This window comes from Lytechinus variegatus, chromosome 5 (genome assembly GCF_018143015.1).
Source record: "Lytechinus variegatus isolate NC3 chromosome 5, Lvar_3.0, whole genome shotgun sequence".
Lineage (NCBI taxonomy): Eukaryota > Metazoa > Echinodermata > Echinoidea > Temnopleuroida > Toxopneustidae > Lytechinus > Lytechinus variegatus.
Genome location: NC_054744.1, coordinates 36,830,278 through 36,854,906, shown reverse-complemented (window position 1 = coordinate 36,854,906; position 24,629 = coordinate 36,830,278). Strand labels below are relative to the sequence as shown.

The 24,629-nt window shown below is 33.2% G+C and overlaps 1 protein-coding gene across 1 annotated transcript; it reads left to right on the top strand.

Moving 5' to 3' along the window:
* On the top strand, positions 1-18,929 carry LOC121416049 (lysosomal acid glucosylceramidase-like). The gene is made up of 10 exons (XM_041609489.1): positions 1-534; positions 5,468-5,668; positions 6,076-6,228; positions 9,111-9,244; positions 10,341-10,513; positions 12,678-12,915; positions 13,326-13,550; positions 14,143-14,306; positions 16,031-16,153; positions 17,028-18,929. Exons 1-10 carry the CDS (start codon positions 387-389, stop codon positions 17,137-17,139), a joined length of 1,671 nt encoding a protein of 556 aa, XP_041465423.1. The 5' UTR covers positions 1-386; the 3' UTR covers positions 17,140-18,929.
* Positions 18,930-24,629: the final 5,700 nt, after the last annotated feature.

Sequence of the window (24,629 nt, the reverse complement as noted above, 5' to 3'; positions counted from 1 at the left end):
AGCAGCGCATCGAGACATAGCAGCAGCGGATGATTCCGATAAAACCGAGTTGTACTCCAATACTAGGCAAGAGGACGCACAAGTTAAAATTAAACCTTGAGTCTAATTGAAATACCAGTCTTAGATTCGACGAAGTCTGATTTCCTTGTCGACTTCTCGCGACTTTACGTACCGTACCGTACTTCTGAATTCTGTTCGGTGGAGTTAACACACGCGTACACCCTTTACTTTAGTTTTACTAAAAGTACCGGTACGGTACCGGTACCCAATTTTTGGACGAGTCGCTCGCCTGTATCTTCCCGCTGCTGGCCGTCCAGATTAGCCTTAGCCTCGCTGTGCCACTCACAAGTCACAGCTCAGCTGGAAGCCAGTGGCTTAGCCTTGTCATGAAGATGGGTCGGATTAAAAGTCAAGAAGGCTGCGGCCGCTGGGGCTCAAGTGTGGACATCGGTCATATTTTATTTATTGCTCTGCTTTTCTCAATGATCCTGATTTCAAATTCAACTTCAAGTTCAAGCCGAAGCAAGATCAAGAGTAAGCTCAAATTCGTACGTCTATACTGTCTAAACTCCTCAAAAGAAGTTTGGAAATCTGACATTGATCGATTAATTCCTCCTCGGTTTTATAGTAAGAAAATCAATGTATAGAGTAGACAGCTGACAGCCGTCTGTTTCAAGGAGTTTTTTAACATATTTTTAAAAAATTTCATCTCATACACAGACGGCTCGCTATCGTGCAGCCACCATTAGGGGACTTGAAATGCATGAGGGGTGCATATGGAACTCTTTCCTCTTTTTAATACTTGTTTTTAATGTAATTAAAAGTGAGTCTTTAAACAATGTATGTATAAGTTTTTTTTAAATGAAACTTTTATGGAAACAAAATTTTATTGTACAAATAGCAGATGAATAGTGGCAAAGTTTTGAGAAAAATCCATCAAAGAATAAAAAAGTCATTACTATTCGAATTTCAAATGTATTAAGATTATAATTTGTTTAAAGTTATTAGAATCTTAACTATTTGTGTGTGCAGCTGTCCTACGAACATGTGTGTATGGTAAAAAAAAATGATATGTCATTTTCTCAGAAAATTGAAAATGGTGTTTATTTTAGGTTCAGTATCCATGTACATGTATCAATACACAAATCATTTCACACGCGCTCCTAAAAAAGAAAAAAAATGGTAGAAAATATATCATCACGAATCATTAAAAAACATTTATGCATTTTATAAATAAACATGGAGCAGCTGCTTGTTTATGATGGCATCAATCCAAAACTTCTTAATATTTTCTTTATATACTTTTCTCATGCCTCAAACCTTCACCAATATTTTGTATTGTCTTTTGTGCTATTTTTACAACAATTTTTTTCATCAGGGTGAAATTCCTCAAAAGAATATTTAGGAAAAAACAAAAGCCAATTGGAAGTTCACCCAGACAAAAAGTTTATTGAAAAATTAGCAAAAGAGAAAATATTGGCTGAAGGTTTGAGGGAAATCCATCAAAGATTTAAAAAGTTAATAGTTATGATAATATGCATTTATATAGTGCAAAAACTATTTCTATACTTTATTACTAATGCGCTGCAAGAGCTCCCCAGATGCTTTATGTGCATGTACATGTACACACTAGTGACACTACTGAATAAATAGGTTTTGAATTTTATTTGAAACTGTTAAGTTGTTGAATTTCTAATGTTGAGGGGAAGTTTGTTCCTTACGTGTAGTTGTAGGGCTCATTTAAGAAATTACCTACAAATGTACTAGTATCTCTATTAGTGTTGCCAGTTATTAGAATTGTATTTTTTTATTTGTGACATCTTACAATGTTTCCGAGCAAGCATCCCCATTATTATCTTTGTTAAATTTCGAATGTTCTGGTACTGGAAAAATGCAGAGATCTGCAGCTGAGTTTCCAGGTCTAACTCTCAGCCAAGCTCTTTGGACCTCTTCCACAAAATATAACACAAATCAATGAAAGGTAAAAAAACTAGCACATCAATGATGTGGAGCTCATCCGGCATCTCGCAACAAAATTTAATACAATTTTAATTTCAGCCCAGTTGACACTGTAGTGAATTATATTGGTGACATAAATTGAGGATATAGAATTGAAATTGATGAAGAATGACATACATACTGTACTAAGCGTTTTTTGTTATCTATGAATAAATTTCATATGAATTAAGTATAATAATAATTATCTAGTCAAGTTTTTTAACTCTGTGTAGAACCTTGGTGAACCTAATGTAGCTCTCAGATGGAACAAAAATAACCAAAGTCAATCAACAAATAAATAAGTAATTTTTGTGAGTTTTGAAAATATATTAATAAATTAGCATATTTAATGAGTTTCAAAATTCTATGTTGAAATTTTGTATCACCACCTAGAGCTATTATATAAAGCAAACAAAATTGAAATTGATCAACAAATGAAGAAGAAAAAACATTTCTTTATAATTCTAATCAAAATTTCAATATTCTGTGTAGAAGATTGGTGAAACTCATTATATAAAGCAAACAAAATCAAAATCGGTCAACAAATAGAGAAGAAGAAGCATTTTATGTGAATTTTTCAAAATTTGCATTAATTAATTTCGCATAAATTAGCATAAAAATTTTTCTGGTCAAAATTTCAAAATTCTGTACACGTAGAAGTTTGGTGAACCTCATGAAGCTCTACAGGTTGAAGAAAAAAAATGAAAATCATTCCACAAATAAAGAAAAAGAAGCATTCTATGTGAATTTTAAAAAATATGCATAAATTAATTTTGCATAAATTAGCATAAAAATTGTTCTAGTCAAAATTTCGAAATTCTGTGTAGAAGTTTGGTGAACCTCATGAAGCTCTACAGGTTGAAGAAAAAAATGGAAATCATTCCACAAATAAAGAAAAAGAAGCATTCTACATGTATGTGAATTTTTAAAAATATGCATAAATAATTTTGCATAAATTAGCATAAAAATTGTTCTAGTCAAAATTTCAAAATTCTGTGTAGAAGATTGGTGAAACTCATGAAGCTCTACCAGGTGGAAGGAAAAAAAATCAAATTCGGTCAATGAATAAAGAAGAAGCATTTTATGTGAATTTTTAAAAATATGAATAAATTTATTTCCCATAAATAATTGTTCTAGTCAAAATTTCAAAATTCTGTGAAGAAGATTGGTGAACCTCATGAAGCTGTACCAGATGGAAGAATAAAAATCAAAATCGGTCAACATATACATGTATTATGTGAATTTTTAAAAATGCATAAATTAATTTCGCATGAATTAGCATAAAAATTGTTCTAATCAAAATTTCAATATTCTGTGTAGAAGATTGGTGAACCTCATGAAGTTCTTCCAGATGGAAGAAAAAAAATCAAAATCGGTCAACAAATAAAGAAGAAGAAGCATTTTATGTGAATTTTTCAAAATTTGCATAAATTAATTTCGCATAAATTAGCATAAAAATTTTTCTGGTCAAAATTTCAAAATTCTGTACACGTAGAAGTTTGGTGAACCTCATGAAGCTCTACAGGTTGAAGGAAAAAAAATGAAAATCATTCCACAAATAAAGAAAAAGAAGCATTCTATGTGAATTTTTAAAAACATGCATAAATTAATTTTGCATAAATTAGCATAAAAATTGTTCTAGTCAAAATTTCAAAATTCTGTGTAGAAGATTGGTGAACCTCATGAAGCTCTACCAGATGGAAGGAAAAAAAATCGAATTCGGTCAACAAATAAAGAAGAAGCATTTTATGTGAATTTTTCAAAATTTGCATAAATTAGCATAAAAATTTTTCTAGTCAAAATTTCAAAATTCTGTACACGTAGAAGTTTGGTGAACCTCATGAAGCTCTACCAGATGGAAGCAAAAAATTCAAAATCGGTCAACATAAAGAATAACAAGCATTTTTTTGTGAATTTTGAAAAATGCGCATAAATTATCATATTTAATGAATTTCAAAATTCTGTGTAGAAGTTTTGAATCCCCCACCTAGTGCTATCATATAAAGCAAACAATTGAAATTGCACTTGAAGTGGTGAAGTATTTTGAAATTGTGGATGGACGATGGACGCCACGCCACAGCATAAGCTCATCTTGCCCTTCGGGCCGGATGAGCTAATAATGATTTTTTGTTTTACCTTCGGTATATCAACAGACAAATCATTTCACACCCACTTTTTTTTTTAAATTGTCACCGTGAACCCTTAAAAGATAAAATTTACAGGGGTTACAGTGTAGGCCTATGCATTTTATTTAAAACTTCATGTAGGGGAAGGCGGGGTAAGTTGAGCATAGGGGCAAGTTGAGCCACCACCCCAGGCTAATAATGAATGAGTCAGACATTGTGGTGGTGTCATTTATTGATGACCCATTGCATAACCCTCAACCCCACCACATTGTTTTCAACTTTGAAACAAAAAGTATGTTTTTAGAGGGAAAAATACAAATTTCAGCCAAAGAAGTAAAAAAGGGTTTGAAATAGATAAGTGCTTTTTACCCACCCACATCTTTAAATATATTATAGAAATAAGAACAATATTTTTAGTCCAGGTATGGATTCTGACTCTTGTCATAGTATTTTACATGATGGATGCATAAGAAATGTATGGATGTGAAAATATTGCAAAAAGTTTGGACGGGGCTAATTTAAGCCAACCAACATGGGGTAAGTTGAGCCATGGTAACTCTTATGGTAATATATAATAAAAAATATTAAAAAATATAAAAAGCCATTAATATGCAGGCAGAAAGGAGCAAATTCACATGACAGTTCTTTTACTGTTTAAGATGTTAGTATTATAGAGAATTCGCAAGTGAAAATGACTTTAAATGAAAAATTGACATCCTGGTTCTCCTGCATACATTTTGTACATGTATAGTTTTTGTGGCTCAACTTACCCAGACGGTGGCACAACTTACCCCACAGATGGGGCAAGTTGAGCCATTTGACATCAGTTTTTTCAAAGGTCACAATGATTTTCAGTGTGGGGGTAGAAAATTATATATAGGTGAAAAATATTTCCAAAGAATCAAACTGCAAGGCAAGGTACTTATTTCTACAATATTACTAGTCATATCAATTCTAACATGCAAAATGCAAAAAAGTGTCACAACTTACCCCGCCTTCCCCTATACATGTATGTGATGCATGTACCTGCTCACATATGATATGACATCACAAATATCAGAAATCTAAATCTTTCTAATATTTGATGAATTTTCCTTGAACCTTTATAAAAATATGTGACTGTAACTTTCTAAATTGTGTCATCCAAACTCACATGGAAGATGTACATGTAGATCTAGATGTATGTTGATTTACATGCAAATTCTACAGTTGAATTTTTGTGTTTGTGCAATTAATACATTCTTTTATAGCCACTTTGAAAATAAATAATTATTTTTGTTACATGTAATTTCAACTTGATTCAACTTGTTTGAATGAATATTGTTCCCCATTGTTTTCCACAGCCCAAGATTATTTTCCATGCAGCAAGAGGATGTTTGCTTCTGGAGATAGTTTTGTATGCCAGTGTAACAGTACATACTGTGACACAATTGAAGGGTTCCTACCACTTGTTCCTGATCGTTTTACCTACTACACTTCTAGTAAATCAAGTGATCGTCTTACAAAGCGCACAGCACCAATATCATCAAAATCTAATGCCACAGGTAATTCAAATATTTATCAAATTTAAATAGATTTGTAGGGGTCTCTCCTTGTCTTGATATTCATGCTAAATTACAGATTTTGTACATTTAAAGCTTTATTAGAGAAGGCAATGAGGGTACATATTTCCTTTGAGTCCCCTTTAACTTGCCATCAGCTATAGTATAAGGATTTTTTTTTATACCAAAGGTTTGTAATGCAAACATGCCAATACATAGCATGGATATTGATATACATTGATATACATGTACTTTGAAAAATAAAACTATTTGAATTTTTTTGGCTTTCATTACTTCTCTTTCTTTGCTTTTATTGTTCATGAAAACTTGATCTTTCCAACATGTAAAAGAGGAATTATTTAACAATGCATACATAATTTACATATTATGTTTGTTTTTGTTTGATTCAGCATCTACAGTTATTTTGACAGTTAATACATCATCCTTGTATCAGACTGTGTTGGGGTTTGGTGGTGCTGTGACAGACTCTATGGCCCTTAGTGTTAAGAACCTATCTGAAGCAAGCCAGAACAAACTCATAAGGTCTTACTACTCTGCTGATGGTAAGTACATGTATGCTGCAATGAAAACCATTTTCAAGGGTCACATACAATGTAACATCAAAATGCATTTGGAGACAAATTATTAACAATAGTATTCATGGAAATTCATGAAACATGCATAAGACACTTTGAAAAGTAAGACTATATTTATTCACCCCCAAGAGAAGATACATGTGTTCGCATGGCACGTACAGTTAAAGAGATCAGTATATTCTGTTGATGTTCATATTGATGCTAATTCCATTTTGTTTGATTCATACAACATATAATGATAACAAGGAAGTTCATTCATTTGTTTTTTACTACAAATACATAGTTATATTTAAAAAGTTTTCATCTTATGACGCAATTAGCCCTCTGCCCCAGCTGTCATGTAATAAATTTCATTAAGAGCTACAATAGAAAACATGTTTATTATATAATCAGACATAATATTTCATAGGCCTCATGTTCTATGAAAAAAAATCAATCATCATGAAATATTAAAAAATAATCCTTTTGTTGATTTTATATTTTCTTGGACATTCAGGGAGATATAGTACTTCCCATGTCATAATATTTTTTCCCTGTTTCATGTTCTTTTTCCATTTTCTTTCTAACTGGTCATAATATTTCTTTATTTATCAGTTCTATAATTAGATCATATTTTGATTCATCACTTTAGTTTATTGATTGCTTTTTAACAATTTAATTTTTTCATAGAAATGTATAACAACAAAAATCAATTCTTAGTACACGTAAATACATGTAAGTTGAGCAGTGCCCTTGACAATAGTAATCATGCATGTTTAATTATATTTAATCTAGATGTATTTTTGATTGGTATGACCATGCCAAATTTCCATTTTACTAATGGACAAAATTGAAACCTTGTTATGAATTTAAAAAAAAATGCTGTCCTTTTACTGATAGATTTGATCTTGAACAGATTGCTCCATTACATGTATGTGCTATAACTTGCGATTGAAGTCTTTAAATTTATAATATAGGCAACGTTATTTCGGACTCCTAAAACTATTAATAGGAGAGCCTAATCATGTTTTCATGTACCACTCTTGAGATTCACTTGACATGTAATGAGGAAAGACATTTTTATTTTATCCTGTCATTACAATACATGTAAGATACACATTTGAAGCAGTCTCCTTACTCTTATTTATTTGATGGAAGGTTTTAAAACCATTTTGAAATCACAATTTATGACCCGGTTGCCATAAACACAATGTTATGATCTATTGTTTAAAGGCAATTTTTTATTACTACTTTTTACAATGTTTTTTGTGTCAATCTGCAACATTGGATAAGCTTTAAGATTGCATTGGGATTTTCTAAAGCTCTGTTTTATTTTCCAGGGCTCCTTTGAGCATTTTGGGGGCAAAATTGCCCAGAACCTCCTTGTATTTTTTCCCCTGATTGTTTGCATGATCAGCAATCTAAGGGGTAATGGATTACAAATAATATAGTGATAATTTAAAGCATTCTCCAAAGTGTTGCTGTGTAATTTGCAATCTAGCAAGTGCAGAATTAAAAAAAAAGAGTTAGATCATTACACTTACACCAGGGAATGTTCTTGTAAACTATGAAACAGGTCAGTTCCCACTATCAGAAAGCGAAACTTTATTCCAAATGTACATTATAGATCTTGGGAAGGAAATGTATTGGAACCAGTACTTGTCAAAATATTGGACTTGAGTCAAGTATTTATGTTTATCTGTGTAGTACACACTGCTAGAGTAAATTTATCTAGATCTAGCTACGTAACACAACAAAGTCTTGATCATGTTCTTATTCTCAGGATTGCTTACTTTGCCTGATTAGAATACTTGAAATTGTATTTGTATAGTGTTTCATTGTCAAATACTGAAGTTCATGATATGAGTATATTGATATCTGATGATTTGATAACCATATTCAGATCATGTAAACATGAAGGCCTAAATTCACGAAGGTGGTTTTGAAAACCTACGGTGAGTCCATGGTTTATGCAGATTTCCTGTATAAAGTACACCTTTATGGCATTCAATTCAATTCAAAATGGTTTATTAAAAATCCTTCCTTTGCAGCCAAAGCCAAATTGCGAAAGTTTACATTTCAAACAAAATCATCAATAACAAGGTAAAAATAACTTATAGTACTAAGAACAAATTTCAATATAGACATATATGTAACAAAGTATATATAAAAAAATTTCCAATGCTGATGCGCGCTTTTGTCACAGTGCTTTAAATTGACGCCTTTTGCCGTGGTTATCCATTCTTTTATTTATGAGTCCACTGTTTCAAATTAATGAGTCCAATCTTCAAACAGCGCACTCATGAATAAAATAGCGTATCTAACCATGGTAACAGGCGTCAATTTGTTGCATTGTGGCAAAAGCACACGTAATTATTGGAATTTTTTATACACGCGTCCGATTTAAGCGTAATTTATACAGGAAAATACAGGAAACCATGGACTCAACAGTGAGTTTTCAAGGAAAACAAACCACCTTTGTGAATTTGGGCTGAAGATTTTAGATTCAAATTAAAATTGGTAAAAATAGGTATTTTGTGCCTAAAATGAAATTAGGAATAATTTTTCTGTTACCACAGACTTACATTTTGAGCCACAAATTTACATGCATGTATCCTTGTTAATGTATTTGTGAAAAGTCATCACTCTTTGTAGAATGGGACATGCTGCTTTCTTCTCAGGTGCTTAAATTTGAATAGAGAAAGGTACATTTATGCAGGGACCACTGGAAGACGAGATACTGCTATATTATTTGATACCTGGATACATCCAAATAAGGGCCATAATTTCCTCATCAATTTATCCATTATTTTGGTACAGTATTGATTTATCAAGTCAAGTATTCTTCAATTTTCTTTTTTTTCCATCAGGCCTAGAGTACACATTCTCAAGGATCAACATAGGAACGTGTGATTTCTCGCAGCGACCATACAGTCTTTGTGAGTCAGAAAATGATTTTGATCTGGCAAACTTTTCTCTAGCTGATGAAGATATCAATTATAAGGTACTAACTTAAAAATAACTGTAAGAAAAAATCCAATCCAGTAGTTATTTTTTATAGCGCGTTTTCCTTTTGGTTACAAAGCACTGTACACTCACTGTTTCATAATGAATTAAATGAAAATAGATAAAATTAATGATAAAGACCTTTATCAGTTACAAAAGAATCAACATGGATGGTTATTTGATTGGGTCAAATAAAAAGATGTAATATGGAATGATAAAAAAATTTCCTTGAAATGGAAATCCCTTTAGGAAAGATTATCAGTAAATGGCATTTCATTGTATGTACCTGTATATTGTTGTATTTGGTGGTGTACGTGCTTTTTAGTTGTTGTTGCTACTTTTGATTTTGATATTTGTCTTCCTTTCTCATACATGTAGGAAGAAGGCTTGATCATGTTTCTTTCCTCTTTGGTATAAAATATCCCTCGATGTTGTTTTTAGAATTTTCTGGCAGTTCTGCGGATGGACAATTATATTCTCACCATACTTTACATGTTCCCAGGATTTAATATCCTCTTTATTGGCATGTACAGTGTTTGCTTTCTTATATTGTTTGTTTCTTCACAGTTTGTATTCTTTCAGCTTTATTGTCATTGACCCTTGTGTCTATTTTCTGTTATCTTTGTAGCAAATTACTAAGACCCCCCCAAAAAAAAAGGTGTACATGTATAATCGCAAGTCAATCTTCAGAAGATTAATGAAAAAGTGCAGGAATTTATGTAACTCTTTAATGTGTGTTTCACCATTGAATGAATTACAGTATTTTATTGAACAACTTGTACTTGCCACCTTTTTTTGTGGCCTCCTCTTCAACCTGTGTTAGGTTTATTGGTCTTCCTTATAAATTATTTTATAACTATTTGTTGTCTTTTGGTTATTCCCAATAAGAAGAAAAAAGTAACCCCTATAGTTAGGTACAGTAGTATAGTGCAATATTTTTTCTTAATATGGTTTTTTACAACCCGTATTTTTTAAAGTCAAAGTGTAGATATTTCTTTAGCAAGTCAAAACAATAATTCTAATTTTACTTTCAGACCACAATAATTGAGCCATTGGTAATATAGACGAGTTTTTCCTGTTTTATCTGACCATAGATCCCTGTTCTTCAAGCAGCCATGAAAGCTAGTGTACGCCCTCTAAAGTTTTTCTGTACACAGTGGTCTCCTCCAAAATGGATGAAGACGAGTGGTACCTACCGATACAGAGGCCAAGTCATTGGGGAACCTGGTGGCAAGTATTACAAGACACTTGCCTTATATCTAGCCAAGTAAGACCATACATTTATCATCTATTATGCATTCTATAGGCACGTGCAATAATGCTCTTATACAGTATGGTCAAAGGGAAAGCCATCTGGATTAGGTATGATAGGAGCAACCTCTTCCCTCCCCCCAAAAAACAACAACAAATAAACAAAAAATATAAAAATAAATGAATGAATCAATAAATAAATAATGTAAAATGAAATAGAATAAAATCAATATTTAAGAATAGAACAAATAAATAAATGTATGGATATAGATATAGCAATAAATGAATGAATGAATTAATGAATAAATGAGAAATAAAATAAATAAAGTAAATAATAGATTAAGATGTAAAGAAATAAATAATGAATGAATGATGTAATTGAATAATAACAGATGAATTAAAATAAGATTTAAGAAGTAAAAGAATAGAAAAGGAATTAAAAGCAAAACAAGGAAGAACAGCTTTGGGGTATTTTTAGCTAGTTTCCGCTAAAAAAAAGATAGTTTTGAGTTTTGATCACTTAAACAGTGATGTCTATCTCGCCATTCCCCTATTAATAGGATCTTAAAAAATCAATAGTTTCAGTTTCTTTAATAGGTGATCAACACACTTTATTGCTACTCAACCAGCATTTCCTTTTGCAGTTCTACATAACAAACTTCAGGGAAATAAATTAAGAAAATTTCTATTTCTTTAATAATAATAATAATAATAATAAATAGTTCTTGTATAGCGCATATCACAATTATGAATGTCTCTATGCGCTTCCAAAGGACTTGGATATTATTCTTTACCTGAAATTGGCACTGATATACATCATTTAAAGACCCATACCGGACCCAAAAATGAAATTGACAAATTAAATACCAATCGAAAGCTTATAAGCTACTAAATACAGCAATGTGAGCTTTATTCATTTTCACCCCTTCCCAGCTGAGTATTTTGCATAAGAATATTCCAATTATCGCACTTTGAACCCGGCTTAGAAAAAAGGCTTTATTGTGCTTTTCAAATGCATCGAGACTGTGACGTCACGTTGTGTAAGAAGCGTCGTGATTCCATAGGTTTGTACACAGAAAAACTGGGTTATTTTTTTGCTTTCCAGATTACGCATTTCATTTTCTTCACTTCCATCACAGAGTGATATCACATATATTTTTTCCTACATGCTTAAATTATGAAATCTACAGTTTTTAACTAGTTTTTGCCATATTTTATTTCCTGCTTATTTGGCGTAGATTCCAATTCTATCTGCATTCAGATTATGTATAACAACTTTTCCTGACATAGCAATTTAGGTCCAATAAGAGCCAAACAAAGAAATCACAAAAAAGGTAGTGAATAGTTGTAGGTTTCCATCCATTTGAACAGTGAATAATTGTGAGTGCCATTTTCATCTAAAAACAAAAAAAAATTGGATTCATAATATAGAAATGGAAGAAAATACCCAATGCTTTTGTACACAAACCTATGGAATCCCAACCCTCCAGACACAACATGACGTCATCATTTCCAGGCGACGTGGGGTGCTTAATCGAAGCGTTCTTTGGAGGAGCAGTTTCTTTGATTTTTATCTAATATTTCTAAAAAAATGGAAGGAGATATGTAGAATATTTTTGGTATATTTGTATTCTATGAATTATTACCTTTCTTTTAATATATGATTGTTTTTACACCGGTCAGGATCTTTAATATGATACAACACACAAGCTCCCTAACAAAGGGGGATTTCAAGCTATTCTGAACATAATGCAAATTAGTTATCACTTGAATATTTTATTTGAGTTGTCATTAAACATTGTGTTTCATACGTGTATTCTACATGATAATAGAAGAAATAATTTTGATAGTAGAAACCTGTCTGATTTCAGTTTTTAAACTTGAATGTACTACCTGCTCTTCCCCCCTTTCATTATTCTTGTTTCTCTCTTGTTTCTTTTTTGTCTCTCACTTTCTTTTTCTGTTTCATGTACATTGTTGTCTTGCAGTCATTCCTTTGGCTATCTGTCTCTGTTGCCATCTCCTCTCTCTCTTCTTCTCTCTGATATCTCTTTATCCTGCCTCTTCCTCCCATCTTTTCCTCTCTGTCCATCTCTCTCATTTTATTCTTTCACATCTCTTCCTTTCATTCTCATTCACACATTGCGTAATTGATCGTTCATATTCTCTTCACCTTGAAGGTTCATTGAAGGCTATGCCAAACACAACGTGAGCATGTGGGGTATGACAGTACAGAACGAGCCATGGGCGGGGGCTATCAAGGACCAACCCAATGCCTGTAACTACATGACCCCTCAGATTGAGAGAGACTTTGTGAAGCTTGATCTGGGTCCCACCCTGGAGGAACGTGGTCTGGGGAATGTCAGTATCATGATGCTGGATGATCAGAGGTTTGAACTTCCCGAGTGGCCTGTTGTGGTGAGTGATGAATTTAGTTCTAACTATTTTAACTAAATCGAAGTCGTAGAGAGTGTTCCAAAGAACTTGCATTTGATTGCAAGTCAAGTTTAGGTGCCCAAATCAATAACATATTTTGCAATTAATTGCAAATATGCGATTGATCACTGGTGTGCTTCTGCATTTAGTATACTGGGTAAATTGAGTTTCTGTAGTCAAAATTAGTCTATCACTTTTATATTTGTAGCAAAAATATGCAATTGATTGAAAATCTTTTTCTTGTGCATAAAATATATGAGAGGGGCAAAGAGAGAGAGATAGAGAGACATAAAAGGTACAATATGGGGAGGGATGTAAAGTCGTCAGATCAAATACCAAGGTCACAGGTCAATATAGCCTCATTTATTTTTCTTTCTCTCACTTTCTCTCAGGTTCTTGGTGATTCTGAGGCCGAGAAGTATGTCAAGGGTATCGCTGTTCACTGGTACTGGGACAAACAGTCTCCAACCCTCAAGTTGGATCTTACCAACAATCTCTTCCCAAATAAATTTATTCTTTACACCGAGGCTTGCCAGGGAACCTCTGAGACGCCTGGTGTTAAGGTGTCCCTGGGAAGCTGGGAACAAGGAGAAGGGTACACCCAGAATATCATACAGGTAAGAAAGATGTTGGATTTACCAGGTGAGATGATACCAGTGAAATACTTAGGCTTAAAAATTTACATGTAGGTATCCTATAGAATGAAGTGTAGTTTTGAATTGTGTTTTTGGTTGTTAGCAAAAAGAAAAAAAAATTGTTCAAGCATACAAATAAAAAATAAAAAATATTTCTCAGGATAAGAATTGTCAAACGGGCTTGCTTATGAAGTTGCACTCACATTGTGCTTTACAGGAGAGGAGAGTACAGTTCCCCAAGTGGAAGGAGACTTTTTGTCTGTTTAATTGTGTATTTTCAACCATTTCTAGTATTCACAAGTAACATGAATAAGCAATAATGGTGGTTTTGTAGTGGTTAATTTCCTTGAAGGCAGCATGTGATCATGCTCATAAGTAAGCAATCAGAGAGCTGATAGCTTAAGATACTCTCAGAAGGATCTGCAATGTGGATTTGTGCCTTCCAAAGGCATGGTTTCTTGATTCTCACATCCTTACTCTGAAGGTTTACATGTTTGTTGATATATCTTCTTGAAAACCTCTTTGAACATTCATGATTGATAATTGTTTTCTTTTAACATCTTCTTATCTTTAGAATATGAACCACTGGGTGACTGGTTGGGTGGACTGGAACATGGCTCTTAACATCCAGGGAGGCCCAAGCTGGATTGCTCATAAACTCAATGCTCCTGTCATTGTTGATGCAGAATATGATGTATTCTACAAGCAACCCATGTATTACCATTTAGGTCACTTTAGGTGAGTCCATGAAGCAATTTAAATGATTAATATTGATTTAAAAATGATTCTTTAAATGGTGTTATGCCTGTAGATGACATCAAGCAGTTGTTTTTTAAATCATTGGAGAAAATTTTGAAATAATATGTCAGATTCTAAGGTTAATGGAACAGTCTATTAGAGGGGCATTATATGAGGTTTTACCTAGTAATTTTCATTATTACTATTTAGAAGCTTCTGAAATCCAATCATCTAGTTGGCTGTTCCTAAATTCAAAAGATAGGCCTATATGTTCCTCAAGAAATGTTCCTAAGGTTATATTTGCGTTTCCTGATCAATAGGCATGTGATCTTTGTTTTAATGTAATTTTCTGCATATCTGTCAATCTGTTGTAAACCATGACCATAAACCCCCAAACAATGGATGTATTTAGCATTAAATATCCATTGGTTCAGCAAACAGTTGGTTCAAATATACCCACACATTGTTTGCTCCTTCTTTTTACTGTTTGTGAAAACCTTATCTTATGCCATAACAAAAGTCCCCTACAGGGGACTTTAGTAAATACACTATCACCAGTATGCAATAGACTTGTAAATCATATATACATGTATTCCCCATTCCTTGAAAAAAAATCCACCCCTTTTAATACTTTTTAATTTTGTTTATGACATCTGTCATCAGCAAGACAATTTGTGTTTCTGTCATCTTCAAAATGGTCATTATGATACGCTTCAGAATGACATATTTGAGAGTGTATGTTTTCTTTGACATTTTTAAATACCTCTGCCCACTGGATGTGGCCTAAGTCCAGATGAGGATAATAAGGAGGTACTGGGTACCTAAACCTTTATGTCAGTGCCAATTTTACTTCACATGTGTGATAAGGGTATGCCAAGTGAGGACTCGGACAAGATCCAAGGATCTAAAGTTGTGATATTAAAAATTTTAAACATATTTATTGAGAAAAATTTGAGAAAGCAATCAACACCCAAAAGGACGTTCTTCAGAGACCTAGTGATATTTTTCCTGTTGGTCAGTTTAGTCTGTTACAAAAATATGTTACATTTTTGTTCAACTTCCTCTCATTTCTTTATTTCTGCATCAATTATGTTCACACTTGGTATATTTGATCCTTGGATAACACCACATGTGTGTCCATGAGGATAGTTCAAAGGTCATTTAGGGGTCAAAAGATCATATTGGATATTTCATTGAATGCCAAATCAGGCAAGACTTGTGGTTTGCGAACCGTCTTGTATTATATCAGGTGCATTTGAATTTATAATATAGTATTTAAATATTTTCAATCCAGCTGACATAATAGTTTATAACTATCCAAGGTCTCGATCCATTAAAGGATAATAGTAGTGTTAACTTTTGGGATATTCATGTTTGTCTTGTACTGTCTCTTTTTAAGGAATTTGCAGTGATCAAAATATCAAACTTCTGTCATTAATCTGTAAATAAATCCATGACTGTGATTGGTCCTTTTCTTGACATCACACCTCTTTCCCATTTACCCTCTATCACTCCTATAGACAGTGTCTTCTGCACCCATTCTCCTTTTCAGCAAATGATCAACATACTTTCTTCCACTGCATCAATTAGTTCTTTATCTTTCTGCTTCTTTCAGGAGCTCTTGGTAGTATACCTTTATTATCATTGATTAATATCACAATAGAGATTGAGTTACCATACATTTGAGCCTGAATTATTTTCTGTTTCTTTTCAATGATTTGCAGTAAGTTTGTACCTCCTGATTCTGTTAGAGTAGGACTTGAGATTGACCAGAATGACGAACAAAAACTTGAGGCTATCTCCTTCTTAAGACCAGATGGTTTGGTAGTTCTGGTCGCCATCAATGTGTAAGTCCATAATTTAAACTAACCATTTTCATTTTTTTTTGTATGTATCAAATGCATGGTGATAAGAAGGCTGGAGTGACAATGAATAATTAATTCATGTAGCTTTTGATTTCTAAAGAAGTACAAAATAATACACAGGTGCACTGAAGCCTTTGGTCGCGACTTGTGATGCCACCAGTTTCATAGGAAAACTGAAAAGTGATTTGTGTTAAAAATAGATAATTGTGAATATTTCCAATTTTATTTGATCACAAAATGTGGATATTAACTACATGATGAAATATATCTCAGAGCCTTATTATCTCCTGAAATTGGGCGAAATATTATATGATAAAAGTTTTAAAATATGAAAAAACCTCTGAATTTGACAGTTTTTAAGTCAATATTTTACAAATTTCTGCACACGTCCTCAGTATAAAAAAAGTTAAGATTAGTTTCAGGGAATACTCCCATTTGTGATGTTATGTATCATAGTTGCGCCCACTTGCGCCCAGTGAAGTAATATCATCATATTTGAATAAAAATTGCAACATTTATTTTTGCTTCCCCCATAAAAGTTAGCAATGTGGTTGCTCATAATATCTGACCAGTGGCAGCGAAAAGCAACTATCTTTACATTCTTCTTGTGGTAATGATAATGATTATATCAATAACGGTTGTGATGGTGGTGGTGGAGGTAGTCATTATTGCATTGATAGACAAGTTACTGATGATAATTATAATGCTAATGATGGTAACGATGATGATGAGGAATTTTATGATGATGATGATGATGGTGGTATGGTGATGATGATGATGATGATGATGATGGTAATGACAATGGTTATGGTTGATAATGCTGATAATTGCAATTATACACTTTCTCCCTTCTCAGGCAAGAAGATCCGATTCCCATCACCATCAACCATAATGCAACAGGATTTCTCAACTCAGTCGTTCCGGCCCGCTCAGTACAAACATACCTCTGGAAGCCAGCTCACTCTTAACACTAGCTCTGATGGATAAAGACAACCCAGCACAGTACAGCTTCTCGTTGGCTTATAACCAAATATGTATTAATTATCTATCCACAAGACCTCATACAGTACATACCATATTTTCTCATTCCATTGCTATGTTTACCATGAATACTTGTATATCTCATCATCGAGAACTAAGATGGAGTCAAATTTGCAATAATTTCTAAATATTGTTAGATTGTTTATATTTTCTATGCAACATTTTGTATTTTTATAACTCACCTATGTACTCAAACAAATTGTATGACAACCAGTATGTATCACTATCAACCATTATTAACAGTGCACAAACATTTTAGCTGGAGGAAGTTAAGTTCCAAATACTAATGTAAATATACAATATATGTATTAATCTGCATCATTATGTTTAGTGTGAATGACAAAGTGCAATCATGAATTGAATCATTTATCATTGTCCATTTCATGGGGATTTCTTTATTCTTTTTTGAAGTGCAGATATTCCATATGACAAACGTATATTTTACCCTACATCACTTACCTCTGTGTCCTTTTTTGTTAGATTTTTCGCGGACTCACTGTTCAATCTTATGTTTTATTCCTGATGTTTATGAAGGATGCATACTCAAATGCCTCAGTTCTAGTGGTTTATAGATATACTTCTTTATTTGGGGAGGGATGTGATGAGATCATAATTTTGAGTAATTTTGTTAATCTTCCTCTGCATTTTTTGCAAGACTATGAAATTTGTCTTCCATTGTTTTAAATGGATTGTTTAACTTCATTCAGGATGTGAAGATATTTTTTCCCTTCTAATGGTATACCGGTAATCATAATTGGAAATCTATAGGTCAGGAAAGAATCGCCAGAGATTTTTAGCTAATTAGTTTTTCAATTGCTGATAGCTCTTTGACGTTTTAAAATTCTTCCACATAAGAATTACAATTTCATGTTTGTTTGAATATTTTCAATTCTGGGTAATCATGATAATGTTTTTTACTATATCTGCCATTTGGTTTTTATAATCCAAGTTATTTAAGTGTGCTTGAGCTGCTTGTTCTGTTCACTCAGATATGTCCTGTGCATATTCCTGTATTATGAGCAATTTGAATGTTAAATAGAGCGAGGAATTACTACTTAATCTCTGTGATAATGATGACTGCATCAATAAGTGTCTATATAATGATAATACAATAATTACATTAATATGGCGCTTAATATTACATGTATATGGTGCTTAATACTACATTTATATGGGGCTTAATACTACATTTATATGGCGCTTAATACTGCATGTAATGGCACTTAATACTACATTTATATAGCGCTTAATACTACATGTATATGGCGCTTAATACTACGTGTATATGGCGCTTAATTCTACATTTATATAGCGCTTAATACTACATGTATATAGCACTTAATATTACATTTATATGGTGCTTAATACTACGTTTATATGGCGCTTAATGCTCAGTGTTTGAAAGAGGTTTACAGTTTTATTATCATTACCCTGCCTGCACACAGTATATGCAATTTCTCCATTCCATGGGGAGCATTCCAACAAGAGTTCCAAAACTCGATTGCTAGGCATACTACATCCTGGTGGGTGTTTCATAAAGCTGTTTGTAAAGTTACGAACGACTTTAGGCACGAATGGAACATGTTCTCAGGTCATATCTCAATTACATACGGATATCACATAGCACAAGAAAGGATCACCAGTCGTGCGTCATTCGTATCTTACGAACGGCTTTATGAAACTCCCACCAGGGTGCCCATTTAACACCTGTGTGAATTGCCAAAGGTTGCTCGGTTACAGGGGATTTGAACACACGTCCCTCTGATTTACAATGCGAGAGTTAACATGGTAGACCAAGGAGGGAAAATAATAACTTTTTAACGTATTATGAAGATTGTTAATAATGCTTATGAATTAAATTTTAAGGGTTTTCTCTTAAAATGTTGTAATATGCACTGAGAGCAGGATAGGCCCCACAGCTCAGATTTTAGCAAATCTTGACAAAGTTTTGATATAACATGATGATCATATATAAATATCTATATTCATACAATGTATCTGATGTAAGTTCTGCAATTCTCCTATCAGGTTAAATAAATAGAAAGGTATTAAGCAGAGGCATAGTATATGTTTTATGGTACCGAATACCATTTTCAAAATGTTTGAAAAATGTTGTTCAAATGTGTCAGTGTGATTTATAAGCCAATTTCTACCTCATAATATTTGATGGTTTTCTATGCAAATTTCTTTGTGAGGTATCTTAAAGGAGTCAATTAAAGTGCACTCTGCACTTAAATAAAGATCTATAGAATGTGCTACATGTACTTTTATTATTCAGTAGGGTATGACAGTTCTTCAGCATGAATAGAACAGAATTATTTATTTTTTATTAATTTCTCCTCGAGAGATCAATAGATGAAATATACTTAAAAAATAATGTTTAACAATATACATGAAATTTATTAATTTACTCTACCAAAATCTAATCCTGCCAATTTGCTCTTCATGTATAAACGGTATGGGTAGACATGGTTTGGTTTTTCACAACCAAGAAGTTTGCCCAAGGCATGCCTGACATATCAATTAGTATGGAAACTAGAGTCCAGGCACAGAGAAGCAAATTAATTAAGAATACATGACTGACTGTGTACATGTACATGCATGTGTTTCATGATTGGATTAAAGATTCTTCACTGGTTGTACCATGTGCTGTAAGAAAAATCATTAGTTTTCAGATTCTTTAATAGAAGCAACCAATGTAGGAGTCTGGCACCCTGATTGTGGGAGCCAATTTCACAATCATGAAGCAGTCAAGCGACATTTGCTCCTCCACTGATTTCTCTGAAGAAGAAATGTATAAGGTGATCGTGAGGGTTGTGATGGGTATTTGGTTCAGAATCGTATGAGGATCCGGATTAAGGTGAAGGTATTAACTCAGGTTTATTATTTGGCTTAATGTAGGAGCAACTATTGCAGGAGGAAATGTCATGAAACCAATGTACAGGTAACAACCATAAAACATGTGCTCTGAGAAGAAATGTGCAATAATTCAAATTAAGTAATTTACAAACTGGTCTACTCCATTTTATCCTGAATTGCTGGAGGCACAAAATCGTAGGTTATTCATTGCCAAATTCTATACACAGAGATGAAAATGCGAGGTATGGGTGATGTATATGGATTTATAAAACTGCTGGAAGAATGAAATGTTGAGAACAAAATCACATGCTACAAATTTAATTACTGCCTCTGACATTTTTTACCCTCGACACTTTTACTTCCTGATATTTTTACCTTTGATATTTTTTCTGTCTTTTTTTTACACCAAACTGATCCCATCACCACCTACTATTTGCTCGGTAAAAAAATTAGAAAAATTGTGAAGAATCTGGAGAAATCCCTTGGTGAATAGTTCTTATATTATCATGGTAGTACTTTGTATAATTTGTAAGTAACTCTGTAATGTTCATGGAATGATGATATTTCTGTAACAAATAATTTGTACATAATTGAAAGTGGATGAAGAGATGATTGCAGAATAAATATTTAAATGAAATTGTGTCTGGCATTTTGTTTTGATTGGTATACATGTATTTACTTTTTTTCTTTATTATTATTGAAAGCAAAGTCTGTAGTGTTAAGCTTTGCAATAGACCACCCATTTTGAGCTTTCCAGCCTTAAAAAGTGCAATTTTTTTTTAATGCTTTTCTGAATCTTTAAACAGACAATATCTTAGCTAAAAAGTATTGTCATGAAATTGGTATCATTTGAAAGCTGGATGAATCCTTTTTTTGCCTGTATGATTCAGACCAGGATTCATTTATTGGTCCATGATAAAAACAGAAATTTGTCCTCCAGTTTCAGTACAGACTACAGTCAGTGGCGTAACTACAGGGGGGGGGACATGGGGGGGCACGTGCCCCCCCAATCGGCTGACAAAAAAAAAAAAAAAAAACTGGGTAAAGGAGAAAAGAGGGAGAAAGGAAGAGAAACGTAGTGGGAAAGAAGATGTTATTGTTCATTATAATGGTATATTATATCATAATTACCGTATATTATGTTATATTACATAAGAAGCATTTTTTCATAACTATGTCTTCATTCTTCCCGGTGCTCGCATTATCTGTTTACCGAGATATATAATCATGTTATACTAAAACCTCCCGTTTTCAAGTCAATATACACCAAACTGCCAAATGTATTTCCTTGAACTTCGAATTATTATTGTTTTATGTACAATAGTATACCTATTTTTCATGACTACATAAAATGATTGCCCCATATTAAGGTCTTAATATAAAAACATTTCCTGTCCATGCTTACGTTCGCAGTATTGGATTGGTGAAATATGTCTGCTCTCCATGAATTCCTAGAATCAGTCCTTAAAATGTCCTTTTTTCTAATAAAAAAATTTCGGCTCGCACTCGCATCATTTGGTAATCATTAGTATAGTCTTCATGAATTCCTACAAACAAGCCTTAAAATGCCCCTCTTCAGGTCTGAATTTCCTAAATTTTTAGCTCGCGCTCGCAAGATTTGATTAGTGAGATGGGTATGTTAATCATGATTACAAGTGCTTTATGTGCATGTTTAGATGGAATTCTAACAAAATCAGCAAGCGCTTATTGGCACTCGCATTAGATGACTATGATGAGATGTGGATTCTTAAAATATAGTCCTTAAAACTTCCTGTTTGGGGGTCAATATTCACAAATATTCAGCTCACGCTTCGTGCTCGCATTATTTAGCAAGACATGTATCATGATTACAAAAGATTGATTAGAATGTCCTTTTTTATGTCTGAATATCAAAAATTTTAAGCTCGCGCTTCGCGCTCGCATTATTTGACCAGTGCAAGACATATCCATTTAATGACACTGTCCTTAAAATGTCTCTATCAGGTCAGTATACGTGGCAACTTGGCGCGCTTCGCGTGCTCACTTAGTGACTCAAAATTTTTGCTGGTGCCCCCCCAATGCCGTGACCCACGGTACGCCACTACTACAGTACACACATAATAATATATAAGTATATAAATAAACACTAAAGACATGTAATTTTGACAATATTTAGCCATTGAAAGAAATATAACTAAACATGTATGACAATACAACATGAAAAGGAATTGTCAAAATAATTATTAAAATTATTAAAATAGGTGATATGAGATACATAGCTTAAAGTTAACTGAAGAGAGGATGTCCACTTCCATATTAAAGAGAATTCATGCATGATAGTATCTACAGTCGAATGCAGAGAGAGAGACAGAAAGTGGGCTCAGTGAAGACAGTGAAAGGAAAAAGATGGAAAGAGAGAGGAAGAGGGGGTACATGAAGCTAATAAGAACAAAACGTGCATGTACATGAGCAACTTATGTTCATGAAATTGGTGGAGATAGAATTCAAAATGGTAAGGGTGAGTGAGAGTTTGGATGGTATTTTCATGAAATTAAGGTCATTTCAAGAGTTTTTTTCAGTTCTGGAAATCATTAATTTGAAATAAATATTTCAAGGGCGGTTATAGAGTGGGATAAGTGACATGCTTTATACATGTATATGACTGTATGCATGTACATGTATATGACTCTTGTTTTAAAAGGGAGTACATGTCACTTGGACTTACAATGGGCTAGAGATATAAATTTGGTGTTGATTTGTAGCTACATGCATGTATGCTTGTGACCATTTCCTTCCTGATACAATATAGGTATGCAATATTAGATTTAGGGGACTCGAGTCTGAATTTAGCTTTGGTAAAAGGTCAGTACTTTTAACTATACTCGAGTATCACAGAACATGAGAATTATATCTTTAAAAAGTGTAGTTTGACTGCATTTTACCGGTACTCATTGTCACAAGAATTTAATATGGCATTTTTCCGGCTGTAAGGATGTGAATTGAAATCTAGCTCCCTCTCTCTAAAGTTTTTATCTTAAAATAGCTGTTTGAGCACTTATTTTACATATTTAGTAATCGGACATAAGACAAATACTGACAAAGGTTACATCCTAAAATTTTCAGCCCATTTGATTTCATGCATGAGAAGTTGTTACATAATTAAACCAGACAAATATTTTGATAAAGTACCTGATTGAATCACAAAGAATTACAATGTGATGTAAAATCATTAAATTTATCCATTGAGACTCATGTTTACTTTATATCCTTCACACCACAACTGTTTTGAGGCACTTGCATTGATACAATCTAGAAATAAAATGGAATAGTGACATGCTCTTTTCGGGGAATTTACCACAACTAAAGCTAGGCTTTAACTGGGGGGGGGGGGTGAGTTCAAAATACATTACCAGTACAAATAGTTTTATTTATGAAACAAGGTACATGTAGATCATACAAAAAATTATTTGTTATCTATGAAAATAAACCAAGTAGCAACCCCTTTTTTAAGACATACCTGGGTATGCTCTGTACAAATTTGAATGTCACAAAGTATATACCATATTGTATACAGATTTGGGGATGATCCAATTCATCTAAACTATGATACGACATCATAAAAAATGTAGAAGTTCAAAGTGTTCTCCAAGTATGATAAACACTTATTTTATTAACACTTAATTAATTTATTTTAGTTTTTATAAGTTTTTACTGGAATATATTTATTTTTACAAAAAAAATAAAGAACGAATATATCTTAGATTAAGAATTTATAAATGACTTGTTATATTGAAATTGATTTGATTACCGTAATTGATATTTTTTGTAATATAAAACCAGGAGAGGCACAGTAAAAAGTTTTGATGTGTTTTTTTAATGCTGTTTTGTTTCCTGGTCTTAAACACATTGGCCCGTATTCTGAAGTACACCATGGTCTAACTCTGTGTTAAAATTATGGGAAGCCAAAAGTGTCAAAATTTTTATTAAGTTGTATGTTTCTTATGTTTGCTGTACTCTTTTTCCTGATTCATCAATGGTGAAGACAATGATCTATTTTTATTTCCTTGACAATTATGAATGATTCGAGAGCCAAATGAGATGAAATATGATATCTCTACCGTTGGTGATTTATGTTATAATTGGCTAGCCATACTTAAACCACAACTTCAAACCTGAGTTTAAGTCAAACCCGACTTCAGAATATGGGCCCCTAAATCTTGTTTTGTCATCACTCACTGGTCTGTCTGGCTTCCTATGGGGGATGGTGCCCTTATATGCTAGAGCTCCTGTGAGTTCTGAGCTGACCGGGCTTGCCCCTTGAATTGTCGGTGAACGGAGCAGCAGGTAGGAGGGCACCAGCCCCCACCAGGATCTAGCTAGGAATTCCGGTGGTTGATGCAAAACCATTCTTTTTGAAATTATGTACTCGGTTGTATTTGTTAAGATTTTTTTTTTTTTTCTTTGTATATCCAAAGGAACTGTTGCTGAGCTAGCACCAGGAGCGTCTCTGGATGGTGTGTGCGCTCAATAAGATATCACAATTATTGATTATTATTATTATTTCCTTATTAGACTGTGC

What these genes read in the sequence shown, in the direction of transcription:
- LOC121416049 (XM_041609489.1), top strand. Translation starts at nt 387, where the DNA reads ATGAAGATGGGTCGGATTAAAAGTCAAGAAGGCTGCGGCCGCTGGGGC. An exon ending in CTTGCCTTATATCTAGCCAA is followed by an intron (nt 10,514 to 12,677) that starts GTAAGACCATAC and finishes TTCACCTTGAAG; the next exon opens with GTTCATTGAAGGCTATGCCA. An exon ending in ACACCCAGAATATCATACAG is followed by an intron (nt 13,551 to 14,142) that starts GTAAGAAAGATG and finishes TCTTATCTTTAG; the next exon opens with AATATGAACCACTGGGTGAC.